General features: G+C 36.5%; 1 protein-coding gene across 1 annotated transcript in view; it reads left to right on the top strand.

Moving 5' to 3' along the window:
- The first annotated feature begins 463 nt into the window (after positions 1–463).
- BCHE (butyrylcholinesterase) overlaps positions 464–25,988 on the top strand; it is a 44,964-nt gene continuing 19,439 nt past the window's right edge. Inside the window, exons 1-2 of the mRNA XM_075570615.1 lie at positions 464–578; positions 9,652–11,147. Coding sequence (XP_075426730.1) covers positions 9,661–11,147 — 1,487 coding nt within the window. The 5' untranslated portion in view covers positions 464–578; positions 9,652–9,660. The remainder of the gene's footprint in view (positions 579–9,651; positions 11,148–25,988) is intronic.

Below are 25,988 nucleotides of genomic sequence, written 5' to 3'. Positions count from 1 at the left end.
TAATACCACCAGTTATACATAAAATGGAAAGTCGATGAGAAAAGGAACATATAGGCACGAAAACATTATTATTAACTTGTTTTGTTCAGTACAGAATAGGGCTAGGAGAGAGGTAAATAAGCATACACAGTGTGACAGACAGCATTAGTAATCATAGTTCTGATACTTACAGTTCATAAGTAACCTTTATTAACAATTATTTTGTAAAACCTCCAATATACATACATGTCATGGATAGAGCACATAACATGTCGCTGACACAGCTTGTGACAACCTGAAGTTCAGATGTAAAAAAAATCATATATAATTAAATAGACTTCTTCAGACTTGAATTAGCTTCGATTTAAAGTCAAGTGCTCACAACTTTTATGCATGAAACAGATGTCAGATGGTAAAGATCGGCTGCTTCCAGATCAAGTTGCTACTGCCAAGTCTCGCGAGTTTTAATTCAAAGACAGTTTCTATTAATGTCAGTACTATCCAATTTACAGGGCTGAAGCAGCAGATGTACTGTACACTACTTGTCACAGAAGTAACTTAAGATCCTCGCTGTTTAAAACTTTGTAATATTAACACAGGTGAGTGTTTCTGTATTTCTGCCTTTCTCTGTTAAGCGTGTTTCGGTTGAGAGCTGAGGAAAAAGATGTTCATTACTTACTCAACACCAAGCAGACATATAAAGTCTTTGTTCAGTTAATGTAATGATGCTTTAATCTTTTGTTTATGACATGGTTATTTCAATGTATTTAGAAAGGCAGTAATAGTGTATATATCTTTTCCTTATTTGTAAAAGTTTAAATATATATATATATATATATATATATATATGTTTCCAAAGTCTATTTTAATTTCAAGTACCAATTTTGTAAACTACTAAATATGGATTTGTTTATTTAGCTGTCATTAGTGCTTTTGCTGTATCATTCAGATACATTCCAAGAATGTTACGCAAATATATTTAACACTTTACTCTTCAGCTGTTTCAAACCACCCAAAAACAACACTGTTAAAATAGTTTTCCTATAAATAATTGGTGTGGGTAGAGCTTTTCAAATCTTTTTGACGGTTCATTTCACGTTGTAAAGAACTACACCCATTTAAAATGAGACATATTTTATTAGCAAGACGTACCATCATTTTAGTTTAAAAAGGAATCTTGTTTGGGGCAGTAAATAATACAGAATAACAAAGGCAGAGGGGGATATTATTGGTTTAATGGAAAATTGATCCACGCGGTTATTTGTGAAACTTCTTTCTATATTATTGAAAAAATTATTTCCTGAGTTGCTTTCATTTTTATTTCTTTTGAACGGCATTTCAAATGAATATAAATAAACGTCAACTGAAAGACTGGCCATCTCCACAGAAAACTGTTCTATCGTTAATGACCTAAGTTTCTGATAAAGCAAACTTCATGTTATGATTAAAAAAAGGCTGATATAGTTTTTAATATTGTTAATACTGTACATTCAGCTGACAGTATATCTTGTAATTGGTCAACCAACACTATTTCTTTCACGTTGAAAATGCTGAGAAACTCACATTTTGGTGGCTGGCTTTTGGTGTGTTTTTTTCTATGGTTCAATACTGTAAGATTTCTATCTAACTGTAAAAGGATTAGAGATGAATAGGTTGCACATACATTATTTTGTCATTTGTTTGTATAATTTTAATAGAGTTTTCTATGAGACTTCATTGAAAGTGCTTGGTTTGCTCCAAATCTGTTTTTTTCTTACAGAAGATGAACAAAGCATCTGCTTTATGTGTTAGAAATAGACGTAAGATGGTATTGATGTAAAATCCAGCCAATATACATTTCTCATAAAATTTGTGTTTCTTTTGACCTTATCTTGCAGAATAGCCATAAAGCCGATTTTATAATATTTTAGTTAAAGCTCCTTTATACCTGTTCTGTCACAAAGTCTGTTCTGCTGATAACCTTACCGATAAAAATGAAAAAATGATGTTGATGTATTTAGAAATATAAAAATATGGACAAAAATTGTGCTTGGTTTTCCATTAGCTGTTTAGGGAACAAAAACATTTAAATGTAGACGTACTTACCAGAATGCCCTCATATTGTCTGTGTATGTTCTTCCTATCAACCAATTAGATTGTAAGCAGGGACTTCTTTGCCTAAATGTTATTTTTATGTCAGAAGCACTTCTTCCCTTTATGTGTTATATGTATTATTTGTTATTTATATGATTGTCACGTGTATTACTGCTGTGAAGCGCTATGCACATTAATGGTGCTATATAAATAAAGACATGCATACTGTACATACATACAGTAAATGACATTGGTGCATTACTTGTGAGGACAACACTCCTTTCTTTTGTAAGGGAAGAGACACGTGTTAACAAAAGATGTACTGTTATAAGCGGCACTATACTAGTTACTAGTTACCGCATCACAAATACAGCTTTGTAATTAAGTTAATCAAGTCTTCTCATGTCTTTCCATCTGTCTTGTTTTTTTAAGTTGTCCATTTGCTGTATTGTGAACTAAAAATATGCTAGAATTAAAATAGCTTTAGATAAGAGGGATCAGTATACCTAATATTAGAATAAATGCAGTTCTTAATATACAAGGGTCATGTGAGGGTAACGGTGCATGGTACAGACACAAGGCATAAAGACACTGCAGCAGTTTGTACATTTAGAAATATGGACAGATAACCATTTCTCTTTCTGGAAGAGGTGAGCGTTAGCAAAAGAGCGCGTCTTGCTCAGTTTAGTGGTAAAACACTGGTAAATAGGTGTGCAAAACAGGAAAGAACAAATGGCAAGTTACAGAGAAAAAGCACTGCATGCTGCACTCTCATTATCAGTAGAAATAGAGTCATTGTCCTAATTAATAATTCACTTTTATTAGATATTAATAAAATGTCAGACTAATAAAATAAAAAAATATTGCGATAACACAGATATATATATATATATATATATATATATATATATATATATATATATATGTATATAATATACATATATATATATATATATATATATATATATATATATATAGATATAGATAATATAGATATAGATATATATATATATATATATATATATACACACACACACACACAAGGTGACACAGGTTAAAAGTGTGATTACACCAAGGACAGTATATCAGGTACTGTGTCCAGTCGTCATGTGATTCTCCGAGAGCAATCAGACACTTCACTTGCATCTCCAGTCGGCAGCGTGACCGATGGGGAACTAGCAAGAAAGTGTCTTAGCGTACTGTATCCTCAGACTGCCTAAATATAAGTAAACTAATGCTATAAGGTCCTCTATTCCCCTCTATTCCCTTTTAGATCAGGACTGTACAGTAAGTGCTCTTTGCCTAAGTGCTCCTATATACTGCTATTATGTACAGTTGACTACACAGGAGTAACTATACTAGCTTCCCCAACAGGGGCTATGCTGTACATCAGAGCTCTAATTGTAATTATTGCATTACCTTTACAGCTAGTCCATGTTATCAGGCAATTTCTGGGATAGCAGTCCTGTTTCCACTTTTACTGGACTGCCTAATATACCCTTAACAACTTAAATGCTAGTGTGCTTATATTTCCATACCAGTATCTAATACTGGTTTAATCACACTTTTAATCTGTGTCACCGTGTGTGTGTGTGTGTGTGTGTGTGTGTGTGTGTGTGTGTGTGTGTGTGTGTGTGTGTGTGTGTGTGTGTGTGTGTGTATATATATATATATATATATTGTTATCTCACTATATATTTTTTATTTTATTAATCTGACATTATTTTATTAATATATCTATTAAAAGTTAATTATTCAGCTGTACAATTACTCTATTTCTACTGATTATGAGAGTGCACCATACAGCAGCCTCCTAGCCATCGGCGTGGGGTCCTCCTGACTGGGGGCCAGGCTCCACCTCTCAGGCACTCCCCTCCCCTGGCTCTCCACCCCACCAGCACAGGGACGTGGTGCCGGGGAGAAGGGCCTGGGGAGGGGCAACACAAGTGGGCTATTTAAAGCCCAGATGGCAGGAACGCGGTCTATTAGCTGCCTGCTAGCTATTTCCCATCCCTTGATAGATAATCGTGTGGGAACTACCATAACACTGATATGTATCTACATTACTTGTCAACAATTCCATTGTTTACCTGCCATGTATTACATGTGAAAATTGTATGTGAGTATTGATGTTTCTTTGTTCTCTTACAGTATGAATGCTTTATACTTTACAAGGAAATGGAAGGAATGAAGTTCCTTAGAGGATGGGGGTTTGCCTTTGTCATGGCGGCTTTTGGGGGGTAGGTCCTTGTTCTTGCCAGCCTGGGAGCTGGGCCGTTTATGCCCGGGGGGAGTGTCGAGTGGGCGGGGTCATTTAGACATGACTTCCAGGAGCCCTCTCGCTACAACGGCCTGGTCATGGGGGCCCGACCGTAAGGGGCACGTGGTCAGAGGTTCAAGGACCGGCTGACCATCCCCTCCCCCTCCTTTTTAAAGGAGCACTCTGGAAGGGAGTGGCATTTACCTCATTAGTTATTTGTTTATAAAATAAATAGCCGCAGCCTTTCATACCTCCAGATCTGGTCTCTGTCATTATTCGTACGTTCCATGTGGGTTGGGGCAAGGAGGAGAAGGGAGCTACCTCGCAGCCTCCCTGGTCAAGTGCTTTTCTCTGTAACTTGCTCTTTCTGTAAGAACCTAAAAAAAAAAACCAGCGGTGGATTTTAAAACATGTTGTTTGACTGCATTAAACTCTTCAGCTGGTGAAATGAATGGTACCACTTGCACTGCATTCACCTCTAACAGGATTCAAGCAGGATTACCGGGAAATGCATGAGTACCTGTAAGTCAGAGCTTGAACAAAAAGAATAAAATCTATTATACAATGTTAGTCATTATTGGAAAAAGGGAATTGTGTAATAATGCTTCTATAATGTTATGGAATCCATTTCATATTAATAATTGGGTATGTAAAATGCAAGATACCTACCGTTTATAATTCATCTGTTTATGGCAGTAGGGTAGACTCTTCAAGTTATACAGTATTCTGTAGTCATTGTGCATGAGAAGTCTTTACGTGTCCATACTGTAGATACTGTTTGATATTTATTTGGGGAAATGTTCTTGGCAAGTGAACTACCTGTACAACAACAAACTGAGACTGGATTCTGCAAACTGTGAGGTTACGCATAGTATTATTTGTATCAATAATACCACGTCTCTCCGTGTTTTGTTTGCATTGTTAATGCATTTCACCTAAGTGTAAGTTATTAAACGTTTGCTATTCTTCTTACAGTAGGCTCAGATAATAAACAGAACGAAGAAAAAATTAAGGCGCTAATATATTAACTACAGTGTTTAAAATATATGGTGGATTTTCCTAGTTAACTATGTCTAATATACTACATTTAAATGTATATTTTACGGCAGCCTAGGTGAAAAGGGGAATCTCTACCCCCTTTAAATGTGAAAGAGAAAGGAAAACACCCTGGCGCATGAAATTGGATCTAATATATATAATTTGAAGCAATAATGGTATAGCCGAGGTTTCTAAAGAGTACTATTTGCAGACACTGCATAAAATATTCTTTAGAAACCTCGGTTATATCATTATTGTTTCAAATTATATATATCAGATCCAATTTCATGTGCCAGGGTGTTTTCCCTTCTCTCAGATAATAAACACACAATCCCAACAATCTCCCCTGGGATTGTGTGTTTATTATTTTTCATTTTCAACTGGAATCAGATGTTTGGAGGTTAGTGGCCCCTCCTCCCAGGGTTTAAACTCCCCCACCCTACTTTTAAGTTGCCGGTTTTTCCATGTCCCTGTGCAGGACAGACCCACTGAGGTCATTCTACCTCTAGTGGAGGTACTGTAACTGAGCATTTTCACAGGTAGTGTTAGGACCTGCATACTGGTCATGCTGTGAAGTGGCAGCAGGCTTATAACGCTTTGGTCAAAGGGTTTAACTAACTAACCCTTACTCATGAGAATACTAACATTGAATTATTTAACTGTGTATTTTGTCACATTGTACTGTATGTAGCATTGGGTATTTTTGTCTTTTGTTGTAAACTGTAGGTTCAGATGATGTCAATTATATGAGGGATTGTCAAAATATAGGGTTCTAGTGAAATGAATTAGTTATGGTAAACAAAACTTGAAATATTCAATCAAGCTAATGAAAAAGGAAGCCATTGATCCATAAGTGTAAGGTCCACTCAGTATGAGTGCTGATCCCAATAACTTGTCGCCAGACCAAAAAGGATTATGTTTATGGGAATTATATTATAAATCAGATGGTGCCAGAGAAGTGGAAGGCATGGGATTAAGTGGGAGTGTAATGTTGAAGAGGGGTCGAGTAAAAGAGGGAAATGAGGTGGGAGGAAGTGATATATTTTAGTGTTCTAGTATCTGAGCAGGTGGTAACACAGTACTCTCATACACATAGCAGTGTGTATATAACGTTTCTAATTATATCATAGATTTTTGCTCAGTCACAGGAGCTATTTTAGATGTTACAGTGATATATATATATATATATATATACACACATATAGTGCACACGCACACAAACACACCACATTGAAGTTTGATTAGGGAAAGCGATAGATTGCCAGTGCTACAAATAGAAACAATGTCTATAAGTCTGGGTTAAACAATCTAAGTGCCTGTAGCATTTCGCAATATGTTAAAGAAAAGTAAATACCACATCAATATATCAACAGAAGTAACGTAATAGGTTCAAAAACCTACTACAGTATATATGCTTTTGATTATTACTGTGTGCTTGCAGTTTGAAGCAGATTTATCACTATGACTCAGATAAATCATACGGCCCAGGCAGTAGCTGAAGAGGCTGTTGAGTAGCACATAGTTAATGTTACATAACCCATAGCAGAAAATGTCACGGAAAACATTGCTTAAGGAACTTCAGTAGCACTGTCGCAAACCGATTCAATAGATTCACATATATTAACTAGAGAAGGGCAAGCCAGTACAAATCCATTTCCTAGGGTTTTGAGACTAAATCCATCCCCTCTACTAAAATCCGTTCGGATTGGGCGAGAGACGTAAAGGATATAATGAGCATGATGTACACACATATTTATTTTGGTATATACTGTATGTATATATTTAAAATATCTCTGATGAATGGGACAATATCCAGATCCTCATTAAAGCATTTAAGTGAGAGCTTTAATTACTTTGTAAATACCGGGAAACAACTTGAAAGTGTTACAATTTTCAGCGCACTGCAATAAGCAACTTAGTGATGGCGTTCAGGATACAGGACGTTTGATTCTGTATGGCAGGGCTCTTCATCCACTTTTACCGTGGGGCTGGATCCAAAAAAATAGGAGTACAAGGACCACAAACTTACTGTAATTGAATTTAAGATGCATTGAAAGACTAAAAAAAAAGGATCATTCAATTTCAACATTGCGCAAGCATTTAGAGCATATGTCCTATATACATTCCCATTGCCCTAAGTGACATGAGCGTTGCAGTGGGAGAAATCGCACTTAGCTATTTAAGAAACTGAGATGAAATTATCAGGAGCAGAAAGTCCAAGGGCCACATCAAGGCACTGGGAAGGCCACATTTCTCCCGTTCTTGTCACATTTGAGCCCTGCTCTGCCAGAATGATCGAGCAACCTGTACTGAGGCAGGGATATCTTGAAAACCTGACCTGTTGGTGTCCATTGAGGACTGGCGTTGGCCACCCATGTTCTAGCACATCTCTTTCTCTGAAATCTGCTTCCCTCCTGTACTTTGTTGAAAAAAACCCTTATCAAAATCACTATCAGGTGTTAACGCAAAGCTAATTATATGCAAAAACAATGTATGTCTCATTAGCATACTGTCGCGGTCCCTTTAATCCTCCTGCTTACCCGTAAAAATGCGGGATGTTCTCCGTTTGTCATGGAGTATCCCGCGCGGCGGCCGCATCATCAGACAAGCGCTAATGGCGCTTAACATTGAAAGCGCCCGGGGCGCGGGAAAACAGCAGAAAAAACGCTGCATCTGCTCGCGTTTTTAAAAAGCCCGCGGTGGCGGCCGCAGGAGGTTAAAGGCGACCGCCACTGTAGGCTTAACACCATGTTCAATTAGCACTGCTTTGCATTAGCTTAAAAAACATGGCTCATTTTAAGTATATCTTACTGAGATTGCTATTTTTATAAAGATCCAAGTAGCATATCTGCTAATATGGATATGCAAAGTATATTCATATGATTGAAATTCCCCATATAACTCATGTGTAACCCGTTTTGTTCACAGGTATCTCTCCAAATGTTGTTTAAATGTGTGTTTGAGGAGGTTTAGGTCACATAGGACTTTATAGAAACAGGACTCTCTCTGTTTCCCTCCCTTGCGTCTTTCTAGCAATACCCATATTTAAGGGTCTAGATGAGAGTAATGTCACATTTAGATGGGACAACTAGCGTCTCGTTAGATCTCTATATTAACTATAACAGACCACTGTAGATATGCATTATCAGAGGGAACGCCCTTTTTGCATATCATTAGCACTAACAGATGTTATAGTTAATGCAATGCCCTTTCAAGGCATTGCCAACATCCACACTGATTATCATGGAGTTCTTTCTGGGAATAACTGAAAAGCAATGTACTCTGTAGGACTTAACCCTTTCATTACAAAAAGTTATATGTGTAATACAAATATAAATATTAGGGATCATATAAATGTCTGTAACACATCATAAACTATATTATGTTTTTTAGTTTTTAAAGTGATATGTTTGTGTGAATGAATATAGTATAAAATGTTATAATGACTGTATTACGTATGAGTGTACAATAATGTATATCCATACATACCTGATCAATAATAATGAATACTTAATTTTTATTAATGTACAATTAAAATAAATTAATTGGAAAAGTTCAGTGTAAAAATGTTCATTTCTCAATATTATAATAAGATATGCATTAGCTTTTGGTAAGGCACTTGAGTAATGCGTCTATCGCATGCATTAATAATGTGCATTAAAGTTTGACCAATGCACATGCACTCTCTATCCACCTTTAAGACCCACCTGCTTAACGAAGCATATGAGTAGCTCCGTGGCTGATACTATACACCTCATACATAAATCCTGGCCCCTTGCAGACGCTCTTACCAGAACATCTCTGTATGTTCTTCCTACCTACCAATTATATTGTAAGCTCTTCAGAGCAGGGACTCCTTTTCCTAAATGTTACTTTTATGGCTGAAGCACATATTCCAATGATCTGTTAATTGTATTATTTGTTATTTATATGATTGTCCCGTGTATTACTGCTGTGAAGCGCTATGTGCATTAATGGCACTATATAAATAAAGACATGCATACGTACATATTGAAAAACGCGTCTCTGAGACATGAAAATCCCTGTTAATACTTTGACAAACGGACGTCATTTTTGTGTCTCTTTAGTTTCGAGGGTACTCATTAAGATGATGAAAATTATCGTCCGTTCCCAATTTTGTGAACGTCATGTTATTAGCTCCCAAACTACAGACTTCTATGGATCTACCCCTTAGTTGAGTGAAAATAAGTTGAATACTTTATGGAACTGATATCTATATAATAATAATAATAATTTATTACGTGTGTAAATATTTCTAAACATATATTTCTCTATTTCAGTCATCAGGGATGTGGTACAATCTGACAAGAGGAAAGAACATCCTAGCCATCTGCTTTACTGTGGTTTGTATGTTTTCTATGAACTCACGTGGTGATGAGGATGACTCAATTGTCAACACTAAATATGGAAAAGTAAAAGGTGTCCAAATATCAGTATTCTCTGGGATTGTCACAGCTTTCCTTGGAATTCCATATGGGGAACCTCCAATTGGTACCTTGCGCTTTAAAAAGCCAGAGCCCTACAAACCATGGTCAGAGATCTGGAATGCTTCAAACTATGGAAACTCTTGCTATCAAGATGTTGACCAAACATTCCCTGGTTTTTCTGGGGCTGAAATGTGGAATCCAAATACTCAACTAAGTGAAGATTGCCTGTACCTTAATATATGGACACCTACACCAAAGCCAAAAAATGCAAGTGTTATGGTCTGGATATATGGTGGTGGTTTTGTGACTGGGACATCTTCTTTGGATGTTTATGATGGCAAGTTTTTGGCCCGAACTGAACGTGTTATTGTAGTGTCAGTAAATTACAGAATAGATGCATTGGGGTTTTTGGCTTTTCCAGGAAACCCAGCAGCTCCAGGAAATATGGGCCTATTTGATCAGAGATTAGCCCTTCAATGGGTTCACGAGAACATAGCAGTATTTGGTGGAAATCCCAAAAGCATAACCCTTTTTGGAGAAAGTGCTGGTGGAGCTTCAGTTAGTTATCATATGCTTTCTCCTAAAAGTCACCCATTTTTTACAAGAGCTATTATGCAAAGTGGTACAGCTAATGCCCCGTGGGCTGTACGAAGTAAAACTGTGACTCACAAGACTGCTCTGATATTTGCAGACCTCTTGAACTGTTCTGATAGGAATGAGACAGAAATAATTGTTTGTCTTCAGAGGAAGACGCCTCAGGAAATAATCGGAAAAGGACGTTTTCTTCCTACAGTTGATGAGGATTTTCTTACAGAAATGCCGGAAATGTTGATGCAACTTGGACAATTAAAAAACAACACACAGATTTTAGCAGGAGTAAATAAAGATGAGGGATCATACTTCTTAGTGTATAAATTACCTGGGTTTAGCAAAGATCATGAAAGTTTCATAAATAGGACACAGTTTCAAGAAAGTATCAAACAGACTTTTCCAAAAGCAACTGAGCTTGCAGCAGACGCCATCCTTTTTCATTACACAAACTGGGAGGATGAACAGAATGTTGCTCATAACCGTGATGCCATGAACGATATTGTTGGAGATTACAGTTTCATATGCCCACTACTGGAATTCACCAAAAGAAATTCAGAACTAGGAAACAATGCTTACTTGTACCTCTTCAACCACAGATCGTCGAAACTTGCGTGGCCAAGGTGGATGGGAGTTATGCATGGCTATGAAATCGAATTTGTATTTGGAATTCCAATGTACAGAAAGCTAAATTATACAAAAGAGGAGGAAACACTAAGTAGAAGTTTAATGAGATACTGGGCAAATTTTGCAAAAACAGGGTAAGATTTGTTTTATTATTATTTGTATACAAATTTAAAAAAATGTGTTGATTTAGATTATTCCCCATTCTATTCTAAGTTGTAACAAAGGAGGGAGAAGGAGTAGAGGGTACGATACCTTTCACTGGACCAACAAGTAGTTGATATGTTACAAGCTTTAGAACCTCACAGGGTCTTCATCGGTTTACCCTGAACCCAAGAGGTTCTAAAGCTTGTAACATATCAACTACTTGTTGGTCCAACAAAAAGGTATTATAACAACTTCTCCCTCTCCCTCCTTGGTTATTACGCGGAAGAAAGGACCAACACGGCCCCACCCTTCTTTGCATTCTATTCTAAAGAATTGTTTATGTTTCTTCCCGGCTAAAAAATAATAATGTTACAGTATTGCATTTCTATATAGTGATATTTAGTTGACAGCAGGAGATGGTCTTACCAACTCGTGCCCTTTATAGATTTTTCTTTATCTGTCCATCTCCTGTAAGAACGTCAACAAATAGTGTCAAAAGCAGCAGCTGTTCTAAATTAAAGCAAACCGTTTCGGATTGCAAAACAAATCACACATGTGCATCTGGAGTTTATTTCCATAGTGAAACATCACTGATCACTTACATGTAGTTTTTAGCCGTGTATATCCATGTGCACTACTTTCTCATATTTTATCATTTTTACTGAAATTTCATTTTTAATGCTTGTTCTTGTATATAAAGAATAATACATAGGAAAAATAGACGCATTTTATCCTGCTGCAGCATATTAGAATTACCTGTCATTTGTTAACGTGATTTCACATAATTACAAACTTTAGAAAAAAGTATATATACGACACTAATCACATACATGCTTTATACCACAGGTACGCTAACTTGGGGTGGGGAAGATTTTTTTTGGGGGGGCGGCACTTAGAGACCCTTCCACACAACATTTTAATTAAATGGCAGAGGACCATGCGGGGCCTCTGCAACTCCCTCTTACTGCTCTCAGCGGCTTCTGGCGACGTGTTGCCATGACAATGCGGCATCAAATGACGCCGCAGGCTCAAATGGCAACACGACATCACATGACGTTTTGACATCAAATGCCGCCGGAGAGAAGGTAAGAGAGGAGGGGTGAAGTGGGGGAGAGCAGACAGGGGGTGCAAAGAAAGAAGTCTGTGCACCCCTGCTTTATACAGTGGCACGTTTTATGAGTACAGAACGCCATTTTCATGAACTTTGTTTTTTTCTTGCAACTCGAACAATTAAAGAAATCACTCAGACAAGCGTACTGTGAAAAGTGAATCTTAATTTGATGACATGATTTAAAATTCATATTACTCATTTACTCATGTTACTGTTCTAAATTAAGGTTTCTATGCAGAATAGAGAAGATTAAAATGCTTAAAGTTTATGCATATCCACTGATAGCTGTAATGTGCAAAACTATTTCACTACCTTTTTACATTAACTATCCTTCAATAAAGATGGCAGTTCAATGACAAGAAGTGACCATGTACTAACATAATAATGACACCCAAACAATTAGAGAAATGAATGTTGCAATATCTGTTTAATAACTTATTCAGTATGATGTGAAGCTGTCTAACCCATGTTTGGATGGAGCTGAAATCTTCCAAAGCAATGGGAATACAGCTACACAGTATATTGACAAATGGCCTTAAAGGGTAATGTTATCAGTTGAAAGGAAGTGGTAGTCACCACTTTGCAGATCATGAGACTCAGCGGCTTAAATAAAACTGGTCCAAAATCCACAGGGGAGGGATAGAGCATTAGTTGAAACACCAATCCCCCCCCCCCCCATTTTGCCTATTCAATTTTTGTTTCTTACAGAATTCAACTCTGTAAGATTCAACTCCCAGAGCTTTAACCACACTTTTACTAGCTCCAGAGACCCCCCTGGTTTTTCAATTTCCAAGCTTCTTACTAGTTTAGTTGCTGGTTTTCATTCGTGGATTTTCAAAGATGGTACCTGTGATAATCATGAAGAAGGAAGAAATCCAAGCACACAGGCTTCACCTTGATAAAGAATGCGTGGTATTCGAAACGTTGGTCTCTATTGCTGATTAAAACTCCTTAAAGAGAAACCTGTGTGTTTGGATTTCTTCCTTCTTCATGTGTATCTACAGGGACCCTCAGGACATCCCCTTATTTCCGTGACCACCGGCAGCCGGGTTTCATTTATTTATTCGAGACGTGTGCCAGATACTTGCCATATATGACCTGCGATAATCATCCAATAGGAAACCGCAAAGTCATTCTCCCTGATGAAGTTGCAGCTTCCTATTGACCCAAATTCCCCCCAGATACACAAGCAATCTGTTTTTTTTAAACCTGCTTAGATCTGGCGGTCTTGCAAAGACCTGCTGGTGGCTGGGCAATTAGATTTTTTTATTTTGCTGGCTTGTTAAAATAACTACAAATGTGGTTGTTGGGTCGCCAATATAAATCAGTTTTGACTTCAGATTACTTTGGGGCTTTCTATTGACAGCTGAACCGAAGCTAAATTCTTATTGCCTGACAACCAAGGAGTCCCAAGAGCTGGGAGCATGGTGGCTGAACTCTGGGATCTATCAAGGTTTAAATAAAACTAGTGGAAGACAAGAAATTCTGTATCACCGAATGCTTATTTAAGACCTTGACAAATACACACTCAAGAAGAGGAGGGAAAAGGGGGATATAAAAGAATTTCATACACTTCAAGGATAGATAAGTAAAAGGAACCAATTAACTAAGATATAAGGAGGATAAAAGGCTCAGGAAAAATCTAAAAATATCCAAATTTCCCGAAAAACATGTTGGAGCTTCTCTGATAAGGGTGCATACTCGCTGCCTATTTTTATGTAATTTGGAATATAACCTTTTTGGGCTACCATTTTCGGGGCTTTTTTTGCCCATGAACAATGGCTCACTATTTGAATATATTGTATACAAAATATTTATTACGTTGATCATTGCCATTTGCTGGGTGTCCTTTTTTAATCTTGAAATGGCGCTAGGGTTGCCAGACGTCCCGTATGTAAAGGATAATCCCTTTTTCCATTGACTTGTCCCGGAAGGTGTGTCGGGTCACATAATTGTCCCGTATTTTAGCGCCTTGACGTGAAATGCCTGAACTTAAAATGACTAATGAAATCCAGCATAAAAAAATTATAGATTTCTACTTAAGTATGAAAAGAAGTTGGACCCTTATTCATTTAATTCTTATTTTAAAACCAATATGTGGGTTTTTTCTATTTGTTAAGTGCAGTTTCCATTACAGTATTTATAACTAATGGCTGTCACACTTCATGAAATAAACCCCACAATCCTGTATAATATGGGTGACTTCCTCAGCTATTTTGCCCCAGATATGGAAGTATATAAATTCCTGTATTCTACCAAATATTCAATATCAATCTATCTCATTTGACCATTTGTGTATACACCAATGTCTATATATACTTAAACCTGTGATATAAAGAAATAACATCAGTTAAGCAACAATTACTGTTTAATTTAATGTTCTGTGACCATTTCAAAAGCAGGCACTTTAAAACCAGGATAAAGTAACCAGCATCTATTTTTCTCCTGTGCTTTAGATGTGAGTAATCAGTTATCATTGTAGTCCTGCTCTATCTGGAAATGCATGTACTGTATGCTGGTGAGACTTTTTGTATACATATACTGTATACTACAGTTACAGTAGTACATGGCAGTGATAGAATTTGACATATTGAAGCTAGAAATCACTCCCTTGCATTGGGAATATGTAATGCAGGTTAAAAACTAAGATAATTTCATAGTTATTAATAAGTTTAGTTTTTTTCATGGTAGATTTATATTATATACTGTAGATGAGTTGACAGTATGGTATTAAGATTTTAAAATTATATAAATATATATATATTTAAAAAAAAGAAGCACAAACTCCATACAGGCATACCCCGCATTAACGTACGCAATGGGACCGGAGCATGTATGTAAAGCGAAAATGTACTTAAAGTGAAGCACTACCTTTTTTCCACTTATTGATGAAAGTACTGTACGGCAATCGTCATATACGTGCATAACTGATGTAAATAACACATTTGTAACAGGCTCTATAGTCTCCCCGCTTGCGCACAGCTTCGGTACAGGTAGGGAGCCGATATTGCTGTTCAGGACGTGCTGTCAGGCGCATGCGTGAACTGCCGTTTGCCTATTGGGCGACATGTACTTACTCGCGAGTGTACTTAAAGTGAGTGTCCTTAAAGCGGGGTATGCCTGTATATATTCTACTATGTATGTTTAATTATTGTATTTATATTGTTTCACATTATTCAAAAACTAATAAAAAGATTTTAAAAAAAACCTAAGATCATTTCAAAACCTGCATAACTATGCATGAAGGTCAAGCACAACACCAGGTTTTTTTTTAATTGAATATAGAAATAATGTGTAGTGGAAAATGCTTTTCATGGAAAACAAAGCATACACCATTAATTTTAGGTACAGGGAGTACAGTATTTTTAGTTAGAGTATCAAACTGAGGCCATTCCAAGTTTTCACTTCTTAATAATGCTGGCACAGTTAGAAATGTCACTTATTTTTGGCATCGGTGGGTGGCAATTTGCAATTAAAAACTTTTATATTTACATTGTACCATCTGTACTTACATAGACGTGTAAATCATGACTAATCATTTTTGTAAGGAAATGTAGAAGTGGAATTATTGTACAGAACTTTTGAAGTGTGGTATTGTTTTTAAGAAGATAAGAAGCACATTCAGAGTAGTTTAAGATAAGAGCAACATATCTGCAGTCACAAACACCTTGTCTTGCTTTTATTTTTTGAGATAATTCTTCATACACCATTTACAGTATCTCTGATTTACAAAAATGCACTTACATGAAGCTGAGTCGGGAACTAAACTGTTTTATAAGAAAACCAACAGCGGTTGAGTAGAGGCGATATTGCTATTGCAAATTGTTGTAAATACACTGTAGCTGCAAGCTTCCAGGGTTTTATAGGTCCCTTCTTCTTGCATTTCTCAAAGAGGAACCTGAGTGATCTTGTCAGTTTGCAATTCTAAACAACAGTTAACAATAACAGTATCATCTCTGACCAATTAGTTGTTGACTTTCTCTTGTAACACTGTTTTTTTTCTCTCTCCTGCGGGTTAATGCAAGATCTGATACCCTCACTACTCACATCAGGAACATAACACAAACATTCCAGGAAAAGGAATCCAAAATCCAAGAGAATTGAACATCTTTGATGTTTTACACAGTTCTTGTGCATTCAGCTGGCCCCATATATTTTGAGGACACATATATTCATGCTCAAACATACTGTAGCTGCAATCAGCTGTACACATAACTTTATCTAGCTGTTTCTATCAATCACAGGGATTGATTCTAAAATTTCTCAGATATACTGCTATCTTCTCACATGGCTTTCCACTGCTTCATTTTGTATAATTTAAGAATGATCTCGTAATTAATATTTGAAACACTATCATTGATGTCTGTCCAATTGGAACATCAGATATTCCACACCAAACTGAATGTTCTCAACTGATCTTCAATGTATTAATGTTTACTCACTATCAACACTAACATATGTCACATGAAGACACAATCATATGCCCCTAAATAGAATGTGTCATTGTTTATAGTGGTCTATCGCCAGGAACCACTAGGCTCTGATATTGGGTATTGCGGTAGGATCATTAGTGAATCTCTCCTTGTGATTCATGGCTAAGAATCAGAGAGATGCAGACCTTTCAATTAAGGCCATGAACCATGCAAAATTAGGTATTTTTTTCATGAAAAAAATAGCGAGTCAGTCGGAGCGTAGTCACGGCTCGATGACATTTACCACAGGATTTCAATTCATGATGTTAATTCCCAACCAGAGCATGAAATAAGGGTTATGCTGAAAAGGAGAACATTTATGGTGAATCACTTGCGAATTGTGACAGAGCTGTAGTTAATTGGCAAAACCACGCATTTACTGTAAAAATGTGTGATTGAGAACTTTTTTTGCCCTTAAAAATTCTCCGAGCTGGTTTGCCAGGAATCTATTTTGGTTAAAAAATAAAAATAAAAAACACACAGAAAGATTGCGAAGGTCTTTTCGAACGTTTTGCACATCTCCTAAAAATACAGCTCAACCCCGTTATAGCACGATCCCTTACAACGCGAATCCGCTTATAACGCGATGCAAGCGTGGCTCCCAATTTTCGTATTCGTGAATACTTTCCAACACGATTATTGGTACTGTATCTTAAATACTTTATTGTACAATGCATACAATTGTACATTATTTCTAATGCGATCCGCTTATAACGATGTGATTCTTTGGACCTCAAGCACAGCGTTATAAGGGGGTTGAGCTGTAGTCTGTAATGTAAATCAATTTATAAAACAAATCACCTCATTGCTTCCAAATTACAAGCAGGTATTGAGGTACAAAAAATATTAAAGTACCTTGGTGTATGGCTGAGAATGGTCACCTGATGAAAATGCCTCAATGTTCACCTAATTGCAAAAACACTATGTTTTGCCCAGTCACAAAGTAGTGTTGGTTGGGATGAAAGAAGGCAAACTGAAGAGAAAGGAAAGGGAGAAAAGGGAGGAAAGGAAGAAAGAAGGAAATGAGAAAGGGAAATAATTATGGGGAGTGGAATAAATAACGGAAAAAGATAATGTACGTACTGTATTTAGGAAGAAAGCAAAGAACGAAAGGGAAGGTAGGTCAAACAGGGATGGGAAGAATATGACCCGTAGACTGGTATGTGCCAGTTATCTTGTCACGTTTCCAATTCATCAATAAGTAACCAGAGATTGCTCCAGGATGTTGTAGTTATTAATAAACAAACATTCAGTCTTCTGCCATAAGACACCCCAGGATTTGAAGACAGCCTACGTAGCCCATTGAGTTGAATGGGATTTCAAAAATATATATATCAGTTGGTAAACACAGAATATATATTCCCTATGAATTGGCTTCTCTCCAGTCAAATGTCATTATTATTAGCTAATTTCTAAGTTAATCATAGAGATTGAATTAATATGCAGGACTGTGGAATTGTTCTGCGTAGATCACTTTGAGTACTCATGGTGATGAGTTTACTGCTGGCATACAGAGTTGAGCTTAGGGTGGCAGTGATAAACTTTGCTGTGTCTATCAGCAGGGTTTATAGGTAGTATCGGTGACAGGATAAGGTTCCACCATTTCAACTGCTTGTTCTGTAATTCAGTATCCAAAGAAGACCTGATGAGCTTCTGTATATTAAATATAATGGATTGTGATGATTACACGGAAGACCAATACTGATTTCATTTCGAAAAGGCTTTTAACAGAAAATGACTCAAACAAATATAATGGGGAAGTATCCAGAGAAATTTGCTGGACTTAAGAATCAATATAAGTTAAAGTGAGAAACAGGCTCCGGCTGCAGCTTCATTAAGCTTTAGATTATTATACTATTATGGTTTTTTTCCCTTTCTTCATTTAAATAACAAACTATGCTACACAAACATGAAACATTAAGTTTTACAACTCTATCTATAACAGTTGTCATTATAGAAAGATAAACTATAATCACCAACAATTTCAATATTTTATAACCTTTTTTGTACAAAACTTCATTCCGTATGACTCTGTTTAATGCTAAACCACTAATTATATGACCAACTGTTCAATGCTTATTGGCCGATTAGGAAATAAATGACACTTTGTTTTTATAACAAATGACCATTTATAAAAAAAGACAATAATATAACATTATTCAATTTGTGAACATAAAACAATAGTTAGTTAGATCGATTCTAAGACATTACAGTATTGAAATATCTCTCATGCTCCATAAAATGCAATGTGATTAAGGCTGACTGTTTTGTATAGAAAGAAATGGCACCAAAACAAGTCATGTGAAGCACAGACAAGTAATTGCATTATACTGCAGGACTGGAAATTATTTTCTCATTTCAAAAGGGAGGAATACATTCCCTTCCTATAAATATATTTTGCCAGAAAGTAGTGTGCAAATGATAACAAGAAGTATTTATTGTTTTTTTTTAATGTCACCAATGTTTCAAACTGCCGTAGCATTTTAACAGAAAAATAAAGATATTTTATGTTATTAATGTTCTAATAAAAAAAAAAATCAGAGTCAGCTACAGTATCACATTTACTAAATAAGGAATTAAAGGAAGAATAGCCTGGAAATAAATGAAGACATTCCTAAAAAGAAACATGGCCAGGACCCAAATGGGCATCATGCCAACACATCATCAAATAACTTCTACCAATACAACTGACAAAAAAAGAAATGTTATGTTTTTTTTTCTCGTCCAGTGTTGCCAAGACACTAGTCAACACACCAATAGCTGATAGAAAGCAGCATGATGACAGTGGGTTGGAAACTTGTGAAACATGAGCGAGTTGACTTGTTCGTTCCCCTTTCACACATTTTAACAATCTACTGCATTAGCTTGTAGTGAAAAAAAAAAAGGGAACAAAGAACTGGCGTTGGCACTAAAAATAAATCTGATTTAATCTCCTGCAGTGATAAAGAGCTGAGAAAAAATACTGCAAATGTTATATTAAAATAATCAACATTCCTGCAGAGTTTATCAAAAAAGGCCTTCTGTGATTATGTAGTGTACAGTACGGTAGAGATGTGCAAGCCTTTTGTGCACACTTTTAAAGTTTGCAAAATTAGCTACAGTTTTTGATTCACAATAAATGAGTACCCATTGACTTACTGTATTTACCTCACAAAATTATAATTCTTGTGTTTTGGTCTTGGGTCTAAAATCGTTACGGGTTTTGTATTTGGTTTTGGAATGAAAGGTTCTGGTAGCTTCTGATTTCAAACATCCTGTTTTACCCATATCTACTAACAATACATTCTATACAATCAATTATACTGTAGCTTCCAAACCCATCACAATGCGCAGATTGTTTAATTTAATTTTTCCCCATTTCTTAATCTATTATACAGTAGCATACTCATCACTCGTCAGATGTCAGAATGGGGGTTCAACTTCCTTTGCAGGTTTTAACACCCCTAAGTAATCTGCTATGAATGGATCTTAAATCTTTTCCAGCAAGAGAAAGACTGATAAACAGTATATTAAATGATGGGGGACTCAGAGGGATATCACTTTTCTCACCAAAGATTCAAACTCCTTATTTGCACCTTAGAATTCTACATAAACAATAGTACGGGCCCTTTACTCAACATTTTAAAAACTCATTAAACTACAAACATGGTACAGTAGGCGCTAGGCAGACTCATTATCTCTCTGTTTTGAGAACATTTAGGACAAAGACAAGTATGGGGTCCAGTCTGCCTTTTTCTTGGCTTAGTCAAACTTTAATGTGATACATAGCTCAGATGATGAGTAACACATATGAAGATTGTGCAGTGTTAAGAGAAATCTTTTTATGCACCCAGGATGATAAAGAGGACCTACATTTAACCCACTGCTTAATTTGATACACTATTCCCGAATGAGACAGCTTTAGCTCTCATTACCCTGCATTCACCTTCTTGTTTTCTCTGTGTGTTTTTTTTTATTTTACTTTGTGCTTGGTTCTTTTCCTGTGTTAGTGATCAGTTCTGACAGGTCTTAGAAAAATTCTGCTTCAGACATACAAATAAACCTCTGTTTAGTATAAAACATTTACACTTTATGAATACTGTATGTGCTTAAATTGTTTGCCCCCAAAACAGAAAATACATTCATTATATTTTAAGAAAGGAATTCAGTATTAAATGTATATGTGCAATGTTTAGTGTAATTAGTAAGTATACATCATCTTGTCAAGACTTTTCAGCCCTGTGTTAATCTATGACCATACATATGTCTCATGCTAATGTAAGGAGGATGTATTTTTCCAGTAATATGACCTGATCCTGTTTTGGGATGGCACATGTGCTCTAGTGGACTATGGATATGGTATGTTGATGATAGTGTATCTCTCTTCCTCATAGTACTGTAATTGATCTCTCTGGCCTTTTGCCAGCTTTGAATTCCTTGGCTCCATCCATAAAATTTAAGAAGGAAATTGAATCTAAAGGAAAACTTCCTCTCCTCAGTCATCCACATATAGACTTTTAGAAGGTTAGCACATGGAAATGTATCTATCAATTTTAAAGTTTGGAAACAGACTTGTCATATTGTAATATTTTATTAATTCTGGCACGTATGGCACACATGTGAGCCTGTGACCTGCATATGGGACAAGGGTTAATGCGCAGCTGTCTAGCTGACCCACTTTTCACCTTCACAAGGGTCCCTCAAATGAACAATATCTCCCCTCAATCCGTTTGAATATACCATCTGTCATGAACAGCACACAAGTGAGCATGTGACTTAGATATGAAACCAGGGTTAATACACATGGCTACTCTAGCCAATTCACCTTTCTCCTGCACAAGGTACTTTCAATTAGTTCATATTACCCCCTTACTCAATTGCAATCATATCTATACACTGACACCACCCGAGAAATATACACAAATATGTAAATAATATATCTGCCAGGGTCTCAGGTCCCTGTTTATTATAGAAAAAACTATGCACTTAACGCACAAAAATCTGTTGTAGCAAACTGTGCCTGTAAATTTAAATACTCTCTCCAGAGCGTGCAATAGTTAATTCCGAGCCCCAAAGCATTACTTATTAAAAATACAGTGCTTCAGATTACAGAAAAAGATCATTACAAGAAGATACAATAAATGCAGGACAGTTTCTTAAAATAATAGGATAAAAACATAAACCAGAAATCCCTATACATTATGTTACTATGTCATAGGTTTTTCTCCAGGGAGGTCACTGGCATAGAAAGATGAAAATTCAAATGTTTGACATCTCTGTTGAATTCTGATATTCATAATACCAAGTCTTATGTACTATGTTTTCCCCATTTAAACAACATAAGCCCACCCCTGTTGTAAATCAGGTGCTAGATTGACAATTTTATGACAGAGGGGGAAAAAAAGTTAAATCTTAGCCTCAATATATAAACACACTCATAACTTCCTCTCTCTAATACTTAGATATGTGAGTCATACAGTAGCAATAGATTCAGACGATTGGGACGGATGTAACACGACTAATTTTTTGTTCTTGGAACCTCTTATCCATGTAGCATGTGGTACGGTTTGATTTATTTTTGCCATGATGCTAAATATGTATCTCAGTATGTACAGTAGATGATGTCACATGATATTCTCATTTTTAATAAAGTCTTCCAACTAAGGTGTGACCTGCGGGTCACCTCTCTCTGGGGTGCACAAGTAATCATTCAGGAACGTTTAGTTTTCTTTGAGGTTGACAGACTAATATATGGCTATATTTGTAGCCTTCAAAATGACCCATATGACACTTTTAGTGATCCCCCCTCCCCCTCCCAATTAAGTCCTCTTTGAAGATCAGCACAGACCCAGCAAAAAGTCTTGACCTGTCATAAACCCAATATATTGTATTTTTTTTTAAATCAAACTGTAGCTACATTAAACCCTGAAACACCAGATTGATTAAAATACTTAATAACTCATGATAGCATGACACATTGAAAAACTAGGTAGTCTAAAAATTGACTTAATTAAAACTATCAGGAGTGCTGGAAAGGTTATTTAAAACCAACCAAATAATCTGGCAAACAAAAATATTATTGAAGCCATTTTTCTAAGATTTATAGTTTTGGCGTACTGCAGAGCTGCTGGATTTTTCAAGGTTGATTATCCACTAAGGACTTTATCCAGTGTAATCCAAGCATGTACTATTGCCAAGAACAAACAGTATGTCCACATGTAACCTTCTTAGAGCATACACTTGAAAAGAAAAATAATATGATTTCCAACCCTATATCCAAGAAATATAATACAAGGTAGTTGACTAAAAAGCTATTTACTATGACATAAATAGGATAATTAAATAGTTAATAATAATTCATTTAAATAGGACATGTCTAACCACTATCTACTGTATATTAACCCATTTCTTGTTACTATTTGTCAAATTTAGATGCAAATATATTTTGTATCGAGAGAGATATGTTTGTATTTTTCTTGTGAATATAATCATAAAAGGTAAAGAAAAATTGCCTTGAGTTATTAAACTTTGTTTGCCTTGGTACAGTGCATACTGTAGTTCCCCAAATTTGATTAACATTTTGTATTACGTCTGACACACGCCAAATAAATAATGTGTCCTCCTTTCTCCAGTCTCTATGCAACATGGGCCTACCAAACATCAGACAACGACACAATGGGAGTGATTTTGCTAAGTCAGCAAGCTGCAAAACCAGGACATACTATAATATAACAGCAAAGCACTTCACTAGATTTATCTAACAAGAAAACCCCATTCTTTCAATGGCAAAATGTTTTTCTTTAAAAAATGGTGCAGTTTCTTTGCCTCGGTTTGCAGCGAGGAGACTGGTAGATAAATCCCAACATGTTTTGGTAGCTGGTAAGTGTTTTTTTTCCTTATTGACTGGGTGACTAACTACAATATTTCAAACCATCAAAGCAAACTATTACGTAGTTCACAAAATCAAATGACATATTCACTGACAACAAACAACACGTAAATTAGGAGGAAGTTCCTGAAGTATATATTCTTTCCTATATATAATTTCCACCATATGCACCACTGTACATACAGTTTCACAGGTCAAAGGCATTTCTGTCTTGAAGTGCTACATTTTTATTGTGAGACACACAGGGAGATGACGTGCAAATAAACAATGGGATGCACTGGGATTTAAACTAGATTCTGTGACCATCCTCTAATGAAACATATTACAAACGTTTATATTTGCTTTGGATTTAAAACATCCAACAAAATGAATTCACATAGTGGCTAGAACCTTCCTAAATGAAACCAATCACTCAAATGCTGTAACCAACACAATCAAAAATGTACTCAGTACACAGAAAGAAGGATGCTCAACCAAGCTGAGAATGCATGAAAATGCTGAATATGAAATTGATCTGTAAAAAAATATATAAAGCAAATGGTATTTTAGATTGCAGACAAATGCTGAAAAATCCCTATTATCCCTACCAAGAAGATAACAGACACATAATCAAAATGTGATAATAGAATATCTGTTACAATAACCTTTCTGGTATCCAGTGAAATGTAGTTCCTCCGTTTATACATATTCCCAAATTTCAGATTCATTGAATGGCAAAACACTTTTAAATCACCAGAAATTGAGAAACAATCTTGCATCAAAACACATGATTATTTACAATGCATTTTAAATTATTTTCCCATAGCTATCTGAAAGCATAAATATTTAATATAATGCCTTTTTGTTGACATTTTTAAATTAATTCTTTAATATGATTTAAGCAAAAATTGAATGCAACATTTTAATATACTGTGCAGTTCTAGGTGATATATACTAGATAGTATACACAATAAATATGCAGTCATTCAGTTATATAATTTTTCATCCATGGTGCTGTATTAATAGAGAAACAATAATTAAGGTCCATAACATTACATATCCATTACAAACCTCAATTAGTACCATTGAAAGTCATGCCAGTTATTCAGCCCGATTACCCTCTTAGAAACCATGTTGTTGTCAGAACAATTTGCATTGTTACAAATAACTGATCATTTACTAATTAAGAATATAAATCATACCAAAAGTAAATAAAAAAGGTTAGCACAACATTCACCATTCTCAGTCAAAAGATAAATCAATGTATAGTCATGTTAAAGTAGACTGATAATTAGGAGAGCAGCAACTAATTAAAGATGGACAAATTAGTAAAAATTTCCAGGCCACAGGGGCAGATTGTAGATTCCTACCAGCCAGGGCTGTTCCTTGAGGAACAGCCCTCCTACTGCAGTGTCAAGGTGCCATGTGACGTCACATTGTCATGGCAATGCATCGCCATGTGACGTGGTTGCGTCATTTGATGTAGAGTCACCATGACAATGCAACTTCAGAGAAGGTAAGACACCGCACCCACACACACCCTCTCCCTCACCTTGGCGTGAGGAGCAGTCCTGCGCTGGACCAGGGACCTTCCTCCTGTTGGGTGGAAATTGAATCATGGCGACAACAGGAGTAGGGAGAGTATTGCAGGTGATCAGGGAGCTGGGGAGCTGCTAGTCACCACTGCTGGGAAGCTGAAGCACTGGCCCACTGCAGAGGCTGAACCAGCCAACTGGGGCAAACCCAATTGCCGATAGGGCAATCCCTCCATGTGTGCGCAGGTGTCCGAATGAGGATTGGGCAGGAACAAATTCAGGCTGATGCTCCAGAATCTGCCACCGGTTTCCCCTGAGACTTGTGCAGGTTTTACTAAATTTGAATCCATGTGCTAAGGCCCTCCCTCTTACTGCTGTTGCTCACTTTGTAATTGTGATGGGAAGGAGATGGTGGGGCACTTGGCTGGTGGCTAGGTTATTTTGATAGTAGGCAGATAGGGACCTTTAGGGATAGAGTAAGCATAAGCAGGCACAGGAGGTGACAGACAGGGAGTGGAACAGCAGGCAAGGAGAGAGAGTTTTCGTTTTGTTATGGAAACGCGTCGCCATGGGACGTCAGGACGCTGCAAGAGGAGGAGGCCAGGACAGCAAGAAGGTAAGTGCCTATGAGTGGGAAAATTCTAAAACTGGCCTTGCAACCGCCAGTAGTATCACCGGAGACTTGCTGGCAAATGTATTACAAATGGGAACACATTATTAACAACAACAAACAAGATGGATGTCAGAAATATGTCATTGTGAAATGTCTACAGTATATATTTTTTTTTGGGGGGGGGAGTCAAATTTACTATTTTTTTTTAACTTAAGAAAAACAGCAAAAATGTAACAAAGCGAATCCTGAATTG

The sequence above is a fragment of the Ascaphus truei genome, chromosome 14 (assembly GCF_040206685.1).
Source record: "Ascaphus truei isolate aAscTru1 chromosome 14, aAscTru1.hap1, whole genome shotgun sequence".
Lineage (NCBI taxonomy): Eukaryota > Metazoa > Chordata > Amphibia > Anura > Ascaphidae > Ascaphus > Ascaphus truei.
The sequence above is the reverse complement of the archived record's forward strand: the minus strand, read 5'-3'. Positions and strand labels throughout refer to the sequence as shown.